The 9,338-nt window shown below is 44.7% G+C and overlaps 1 protein-coding gene across 1 annotated transcript in view; it reads left to right on the forward strand.

Moving 5' to 3' along the window:
* COMMD1 (copper metabolism domain containing 1) overlaps positions 1 to 6,649 on the forward strand; it is a 69,748-nt gene extending 63,099 nt beyond the window's left edge. The window contains exon 3 of the mRNA XM_017818973.1: positions 6,509 to 6,649. Within this exon, the coding sequence (XP_017674462.1) occupies positions 6,509 to 6,616 (108 nt within the window). The 3' untranslated portion in view covers positions 6,617 to 6,649. The remainder of the gene's footprint in view (positions 1 to 6,508) is intronic.
* Positions 6,650 to 9,338: the final 2,689 nt, after the last annotated feature.

The raw sequence follows: 9,338 nt of genomic DNA on the forward strand, positions 1-9,338 counted from the left end.
ACATCTGACATGAAATATTTCCACCCAGTGGAATCACCAGTTTAATGTGGTATTACTGTAATTTTTGAAGAAGAAAATATAAGGTCAAATCCAATATTTGTCTTCTTTTTGGGTCATCCATGCAAGATGCAGTGCAGGTCAGTTGTGTATTTTGACATTCCTGCTGCAGATGTTTGCATGGAAGAGTCACTAAAGCCACATGTAGCAGAACAAACCCCAATACCACTTACCCAGGCAGTCCTGGTGAGTCACCTGGGAACTGTGTGCACCAGTTGTCACGGAGAGGCCACCCCAAGAAAGCTTGGGAAGCAAGTGATAGTGCTGAGTTTATCAGGGTTTATTTATTTTGTGCTATCAGACAGTACAATAAAAAATTCCCACAGTACTGAGTAAGTAAAAATAGTCTCCAAGGAAGGGAGGCTTCTGCGATAGAGCTTGGCAGCGTTGTTGCAAAAATGACTTCTGGATGTGCCTTTTCCAAGGAGAATGTGTCCTTGCACTGTTACAAAGTGTCTAATTCCCATTTTGAATTTCTGGTTATGTTGGGACCTTTTTTGGGTTTTATTTCTTTTCTCTTGCCTTTTTTGGAATGGGAGAAGGTGTTTGGAATGTTTTTTTCTCTTCCTGCCCCTACCCCCTCCCATTATTTTCGTTCGTTTTTTTGTTTTTAATTAAGATTTGCACTTCTTTATCAATTAAAGCCTCTAAGCAGGTCTAGCTAGACCTTGAAAATAATATAATAGAATCTTATTGTTTCTGTCCCTGTTAGAGAAATAACTCTAACATGTTAATGCCTCCTGGCAGTGGCCAGGGCTATGTGCCAGCTTCCTTTTAACACTGGAGCCAGTGGGTTCCACAGGCAGCTCCCTGCTGCTGCTTTAGAGACACTTCTGCTCCCCTGGCTCCCAGCAGTGCTGATGTGCCAAGGAATGACTGAAGAAGCCACTTTGTACTTTCAATCTATTGACTTTAAAACCATCCAAGTGACCCTGACAGAGCACTGTGTAAAAAAGGTTAAAAGGACTTGGACTGGTTTGTATTTTTTTTACTTGCCAAGTGAAGGTGCAGTTCCTGCTGTCAAATCTCTAGGTTTCCTCACTGGCTCTTTCCAGAGACTTTCTTTTTCAACTACAGTTATAATCTTTTAGGGATTAAGAAATAAAACCGGGCATAACTGAGAATGTGCAGTTCTTGCTTGTGAGCACGGGGGGCTGATCGTACTGGCTCAGGCAAAGCCTGCTCTGGTGCTGAGCCAGCAAGGAGGGAGGTTCATCTGGAGGGAGCTTCGGTACTTTCCTGTAAGGGAAGGAAGGTATAAAATGGGAGCTGATAAAGTAGTTGACCATCATTGGCCAGTAATCCACTTGGACCTGTTGGAATGAGGTCAGAAGGGGGTTGACAAAGATGTTCTGAGGTCTGGAGCACCTCTGCTATGGAGACAGAGAGAGTTTGCTATGAGAGGGTTTGGATGGTTCAGCCTGGAGAAGAGAAGACTCTGGGGAGACCTTAGAGCCCCTTCCAGTAGCTAAAGGGGCTACAAGGGAGCTGGAGAGGGGCTTTGGACATGGAGTGTCATGGACTGACAGGACAAGAGGGAACGGTTTTAAACTAAAAGAGGGTATGTTCAGAATAAATACTGGGAAGAAATTCTTAACTGTGAGGGTGGTGAGGCACCAGCACAGGTTGCCCAGAGAAGCTATGGATGCCCCATCCCTGGAAATGTTCAAAGCCAGGTTGGATAGGGCTTAGAGCAACCTGGTGCAGTGGAAGGCGTCCTTGTGCAGGGCAGAGGCTTGGAACAAGCTTTAACTTCCCATCCCACCCAAACCATCCTATGATTCTGTGATTGATTTTCCTGCTGAAATGCTACTACACTTGTAACTTGGGATAATATTTACAGAGTAGTCCCTGCAGGTGTTTTACTAAGGTAGTATTTGCATGGAATTAGCAAATTTGGAGGAAGTGGGGGAGTTGACATCATCAGATAAACCAGATTTCTTTTTGTAACCCTAACTTGTCCTGCTGAAGCAGGTTGTATCTAAGCCCATGCATACGTTTTCTTTTACTCCAGAGAAGCAGTCTCTTAATACTTATTTGCAAAAGTGGATTTACTCTAAAATCAGTATCTGCTTAATTAATGCATTGGAAACAAAATGACGTTTGTTTCTGGTCGTGGGTGTTTCTGGAGAAGATGTGTGTGCTGTGAATTCCCAGGCACGTTTCCTGTGTGCTGGTTCCGTGTGATTCGAGCTGGCCACAAGTTCAGCCTTGGTGACGTCTTGGGACCGGCTCCTTGTTTTATTTATCCCCCACTGGCTTTCCTGTTTGCAGCCTAATGTGCTTGTATTGTGAACGGGCAGATACTCATCTGGTGTTAACAGGTCGCTGGTTTAACCATAGCCCTGCTGCTTTGATGTGAGCCCAGCCCGCAATCTCTGAGGTGGGTTTAAAAACGAAAGTCAAAGGTTGGTTTTAGATAACGTATTTACAGAGATAATTCTGTTTGAAAGAGCACTACTGGTTAGCTTGTAATGTATGTGGCTTTATATACCCTTGTGTTTCTTCTGCATGTAAGACAAGTATTATTCAGACACATAATGCTGCCTAAACTCCTCGAGGGAGCGATGGAGTTCTCCTGGGCTGGTTGGCGATGCCTGACCTCTTCCTGGACTCCTCTTCCTGCAGGTCAGCCTGGGGTGAGCCAGGTGGGATCTGCACAGGACACTGAGGCACCTGTTCAGGTGGAAAACTGTATGTAGTTGTCCCCAGGCATATTACAGTACCATATTATATTGATTTGGAGGTGTTCCCTGCTGGTTTCACTATCCAAGCAAATGTAACATGCTGAGAGGTTTGACAGCCTTGACTCCGGAGTCTTTATTTGTGATACACTCAGTTAATATAATAATGGCCAGTCTTCGCGAGCGAAGATTTGGGAAAGGTCATTAACCCTTCGAGCCTGCGCAGTGGATTTTTTAGGTGAGACCCAGCGTGCGCTGAACTGAGCCCACCCTTTAATCCTGAGGTTCATCTGCCGGGGCCGAGCACGCTTGGACAGTGGCAGTGAGGGTCTCAAACCTACCTCAGGACGTAGGTTTGTTTAGAGTGACCTTCTCTTAGATGGATTGCCTTACAAGGCTGACGAGCTCCAGCTGCCCGGGGGGCTGGGAATCGAACCCGGGTCTCAGCGGTGAGAGTGCAGCACCCTAACCACTAGACCACCAGAGGCCCCAATACACTCAGTTACTTACGTAATATATACTTGATGGTTTTCCTGGATAACAGAGGTAGAAGTTTTGCTTAAATGCAGAATATTTTGTGATCTAGAAGGAAAAATGACATGGAGTAAAAAAAAAAATTATTTATTGCTTACCCATGAGGAACTCAGAAGTTGTTAACAAGCAACAAAATTTGTTTCTCTGGGAAATGTTATGCTAGAAATTTCTTTGATTCACCCTTTCACACATCTGACTAAGAAGTGGAGAAGGAAGTTCCTTTTTATTTTAATCACATGTCACTGAATGGTTGGCCTTCAGTCCCCAAAAAAGGGCAACACTTCTGAACTCTTCTACTTTCGTTAATAGCTTTTATTGAAAGTCTGGGCTCTGCAATTCTTTTAATTAGGAAAAAACCCTCTGTTAGTAAAGAACTTTGCTTACCACAGTCTCAAAACCTGATAATAAGAACAAGGTTTCCTTGCTAACAAGTGAATGCATAACTGCAGCTGTAAAACTGTTTTATCAGCTAGTCCTTCCCAAAAGCAATGAATGTCTTTTCTGTCTCTGTTGACCAAAAAAATTGGGAAGGCTGAAAATTAATGTGGGTTCTTAATCACAATGAAAGGTACTAGGATGTTTGAAGGCACTTTGGGTTTCTGTTGACGTTACAGATTGGGTTTTTACTTATGCAAGGGACAGCTAAATCTTTAAAACATCGTAATCTAAGGCAAAACCCAAGCCAGGAGAATAAAATATCTTCCTGAGCAATGAAATCGCATTGAATCCCAGCCTCTGCAGAGCAAATGACTGCATTGCCTGTACCAAAAGGATCAGACCTAAAACCCTACAATACTCCCATTGCTCCAAGAAGCAGCTGTGTGGGTACAGAAGTCCAGAAGTACTTGGCTGGCTGGCTGTGTTTGCACACAGGCATCAGAAGCTGATGCTTTTTCACTATCTAAGGAGTGTTTTCCTGGTAATTCAAGATGGGATAATTCCTTTACAAAGAACCCTTAATGATTTTACAAGCACCACATCAAGTTGAGAAGGCTTTTAAGAGTGGGTCTGGCGCCTTGGCTGGTGGCTTTAAAATGCAACTGCATTTCGTGTGAAATAGGATCTAACTGGACAAACCCTGTCCAGTTTCAGACTGTTTCGGTTTCTTGAATGCTGTGGAGCTCTCCCTGTGTGAAGGTGGAGTTGACTCCCTCTCCCTGTGGCACTGGAAATGAATATGAATAAAAACAAAATGATATGTGAATTCAGAGAGGTTTCTTTTTGTTGTTCCAATATACTGGCTAAAAGTTAAAAATACTAGATGTATCACAGTTGCTAGAAACCATTTTAAGTAGCTGCTCAAACTTATGCCATAGAGAACAATTGTATTTTTTAAAGTTTTCAGCATGTGAGGATTGGTTTTCTAAAAATACATGGGTTTTTTTAAGTATAGTTACTAAGATAGAAAAAGATGTGCTTCTTTTGGTCTCTCATATAAATATTTTTGCAGCACTCTGCTGTTGCAGCTCCTAGACAACCTGATTCAAGTCTGGGGGCAGTTTGTGTTTCTTGGTTGTTTGTTTTGCAGCTCCTTTTTATAGCCCAGGCTCAGGAGTGAAATGGGAGGAGGGGTGGGAGAGCATGTGGGGAGAAAACTTTGGCGGTTGCAGGAAATGGATGTCCATTGCTACACCTTCCTGAAAGCATCGAGCTTGGCTTTCCAGCCTCAAGGTGGGGATGCAGGTCACAACCCCACTTGTGCACATACAGGCACCTTTTTTCCAAAGACCACGTCCACCCCCATGAAGGGCTCAGTTGAAATCCAGGTTTCAGCCTGGGCAGCAAACTGTGCTGGGCTTTAGGACTTCGAGTCACTGGCTGATTTGTTCCATTTTGGTTTTGCTCAACTGCAGAGGATCCAAGTGGGCTGAATTATTCTTTAACAGTAAGAAGTATATCAAAAGGGATGCCTTGTTTCTTGCTGATCATGAGCAGAGATACCAAGTTTGTTCTTCGCCTGGAGGACACCTTAGGGGAGCAATAAGGAGGTTTGAATTTCACTGCTGCATCTTATTTTGTCTTCTTTTTTTTTCATGAAGGATATAAACTAACAAAGCATTAAATAAAACCGAAGCTCAATTCTGAGCAGCCTGATTTACAACTCTCTTGGTCAAATTTTAGGTTGGTCCACTTGAGAGTGGATAACCAGACGCCATCCCACCCACATGGGAAAATTATAGCTGCTTTATAGCTAAAAGTATGCTCAGTGAGTACACTTACACTTGGATGAAGTGGCAATGTCTTTGTGTAATCAAAGCGTTTCGTTTTGAGCAGTTCACATTCCTTTTAGCTGACAAAACCTGAAGAGGGGGAAAAAAAAGTCCTCCTTATGCCTTAGGCTCATGAAAAACATCTCCTCCAGATCTAGGCACCTCCGTCTCCTCCTGTCTGCTCACACTCGCCGTGTGATTAAGCCATAAAATCAGCTTTAGCAGATCTTAAAGGTTGCATGGGCAAACCCTGGCCTGATTTAGTCTGTTGATGGGCTCACATGACTTGGGGTGCAGAGTTCTGGCTGGAAAGCCTGAGATGTCAACAGGAGGCCTTTGAGGTCATCTTGTCGAGGACCAGGACCTAGGGCTGCATAACATGGCACTGCCACTCCTTCCCTGGAAGGTCAGGATAGAAATCAGCCCGTGGCTGGAACACATGTGGAGGAAAGAGAGGTCAAGTTACGGAGAGGAGCTGTTGTCAGATCTTGTCTGTGAAACGAGACTTGTAATGTGTTATAGATAGTGGGATTATTTTGGGGTGGTGAGAAAAGCTGCTCCTGCAGTAGCTGTTCTGTGAAAGACAACTCAAGTCGTTTTCCTAGTCAGGTCTGGGAAAACAGGGATGCTAAAACTGGGGAGATTTAGCATGAGCTGAAGAGGCATTTGCTTTGCAGTCCCAATTTGTAGCAGTTGCACTGGTTGGGCTGACACTGTCCAGTTCTGCTCATTTCTGGGGAGAATGGTTAACTGCAGCAGGGGTCTGTGATGTTTTCTGCATGATGCTTCACAAAGCCTCAGGGGTTAACTAATGGATTGCTAGAGATTTGACTTTTCCAGTGCTTCCTAGTCAGGGAATGTTTCGAGAGGTACTTCAGGGCAGGAAAATATTCAGGAAGATACAAGAAAGCCCACTGCCAAGTGGAGTTAAGCTGTCAAATTCCTCACCAAACATTTCTTTCTGCACAGTGATCAAATGTAATTATTTTTCTCAAATATTGTTCTTGCAATTTTGTTTTGTAGGAATCGGAGTTTCTGTGTCTGGAGTTCGATGAGGCCAAGGTGAACCAGATGCTGAAGAAACTCTCAGAAATAGAGGAGAGTATGACTTTGTTGACTCAGACTACTTAATCAAATAAAGATATTGCAACTTAGAAAAAAAAATGTCCCTTGGTATTTTTTCATAACTCCTGTTTTTGCACATAAAATAGGTGACAATGGTTAAATTGTAAGTGGATGATGCATTCACAACCAGACATGGGCTGAGTCACACTGTGAAGATTTCTCATCCACTCCTCCTGGCCTCTTCACCAAGGTGGCAGCAACATTGTTTGCACAAAGCTTTGCATAACCAAGCCTTAGAATGTAGCACAGCTTTTCTCATTTACCCCTCAGTCAATTTTTGGAGTCTTCCAGATGCTGTAAATGCTGGGCTGGATGAACAGCAAAGGTAAATTGGCCCGTTGTTACAGGAGAGAAATGAGCAGAAGAAACAGGCAGATTAGGGGATACTCATGTTTATCCTTCCAAACCATGGGCTTTATAGGACAAATCCACCTGCGTGAACTCTGTCTGCTTAGAGCTTAAAGCCCAGGAGAGCAGATGAAGTGCAGCGAGTTCAGGGAGCAGAGACACAAACGCTCATTTCCGTAATGGGGAGTCCCTGTGCTGCTGAGGATTAAGTGGTTCCCAAGGGTGTGAGTTGGACAACCTGGCTGGCCTGTCCAGTGAGACCTTCCCGGTGCTGTGGGGAGCCAGGGGACAATCAGGGGAGCGTCTCTAGGGCAGTGGGAGGTGCTGGTTTCCCAAGAGGAGCAGTCCTCCTGCATGTGCAGATCACCTGATCCAGCTACTTCTGGCGATCCTTCAAAGCCACTTCTGATGTGCTTCCCCAAGGACCATCCACCCTCATCAGCCTTCTTGGCTCTTGAGCTGTAGTGGTGCAGCCCTGGCACTGAGCTGCACGGTGTGTTTGAGAGGCCAGTGCTTTGTCAGAGCACAGTTTAACTTGGCTGCTCTTAGTCCTGTTTGTCATGGTTTGTTTTGACCTCGGAAAGCCTCAGATTAAACCCAGAGTTTCTAGTGTGTGTGTGCATGTTCAGCTTGGAATGTGGGTAAAAGGAAAATGCCCTTTGCAACCTGGCAGGCCCCATGGATAAAACAGTTGTGTGAAGAAAGGTGAAAGCAGGGGCAGATAAGCAGCACCACGGTTTGCACTGCCCAGGTTGCTGTGGCTCTGGGCAGTTGTGGGTGCCCATATCTCTGTCATAACTGCAGAGCAGCCGCTGCCCTCCCAGGGAAAGAGGCCTCACAGGAGCGTTTTCAGTGTCATGTGTTTCTGTCCAGGGGTGCAATCTTGTCATCTGTGTCTTAGCAGGGGGTCTGACCACACTTCACTGCCTTTTTGGTGCAGGAGGAACTGGAGGGGCTGTCTGGGCAGGCTGACACTCGCACAGAGAACGAGGGTCCCTACAGGAGAGCTGCCTGCTGGTCCGTGAAAGGGGGAGGATACTGCCTCGCTGGTTTGCTCTGTTACTTAACCAGAAGGTGTGCACACACATTTGGTTGGAGGTTCCATTGATTATTCCCATTTTATATTAGCTTTGCAAGCAACCTCCTCCTGAGCTGAAATTATACTGAGGGCTTGCACCAAGATAGAGATGACAACATAAAATGTTCTGGTGCCATAACTAAAGTACTCCTCATTGCTTCTCCTTGTGAATTTATTGCTTGTGGAGTTGCCAGATTGTACTTGGACGCAAAATCTCTTCAGAGCAAGGGAAGGGCACCTTTTCCCATCTGCCTGGTCAGAAGGGAAAGCATCACTCAAGCCAATTTGTGTCACTGCCCAGGGAATTAACGTTTCCTTTCCCGTGCCTGTCCTGCTGCCGCCTTGTCTCTTGGAGCAACCTGGTTCTCCCCTCTGTCTCGTGGAGGGACTGCACAGCCCACAGCATCTCGATTTCCCCACATGCCTTCAGCAGATAACTTGTGAGAGAGGAACTGGTCTGTAACCACCAACTGATTCTCACACTGGTCACTGGCTGCGTCACTGGCATGAAATGAGTGGTTTGTGACTCTCTGAGCTTTCCGTTTTCAACAAAGTTCATTAAAATGTTTTCTGTGTTTTAGAGCAGTTTAGTTTACAAAAAAAAAAAAAAAAAAAAGATTAAGGTCAGAGAAGGATCATGTTCTTAAGTAACTTGCGCTGTGTCAAACATACTTATTGTTTTATTTTAACATGGTCAGAGGATAGGAAAATGTGCTATAAATGGAAATTAAAGAGACACAAACTGGGAACAGATGTCAGGAAGTATTATTTCATGCAAAGAATATAAATATGTGGAATGGCTAACAAGGCAAGGAGGCTGAGGCAAAAAATCTTGGGGACATTTAAGACATTGGATACTTTCCTAGTTGAGGTGTGAAGTTAAAAAGGGGTACATTTTTATGGGTGGATGCTTCTCTCTCTTCCTAATCCTCCCTCCACTGAATATCTAATGATCCAGATTTTCTTCTTGGTGGATCTTGGTAAACTACTGTGCAAAAAAAAAAAAAAAATAGCTGAGTGTGTTGAGGACTGCACTCTGCTCACCCCTTTGTGAGGGCAAAGATGTCACTGGGCAGCAAAATCATTCCTGCTTCACAAAATTGGATGTAGGGAGGGAAAGAGGATGCTGTGCTTCCCCAGACTGCTGTAATCCTCCGCTGCTGCTGGGGCACAGAGGACAGATTTGCTCCTTTAGCAGGACCATTCCTTCCTACTGGGATGGTTTGTGTGTGTCCATCCATCTGTCCCTGCCTACAGTGTTTTGAACCTATTGGCCACTTTCAGCTGAACTTGGAGGAGATG

This window comes from Lepidothrix coronata, unplaced genomic scaffold (assembly GCF_001604755.1).
Source record: "Lepidothrix coronata isolate B3197 unplaced genomic scaffold, Lepidothrix_coronata-1.0 Scaffold71, whole genome shotgun sequence".
Classification (NCBI taxonomy): domain Eukaryota; kingdom Metazoa; phylum Chordata; class Aves; order Passeriformes; family Pipridae; genus Lepidothrix; species Lepidothrix coronata.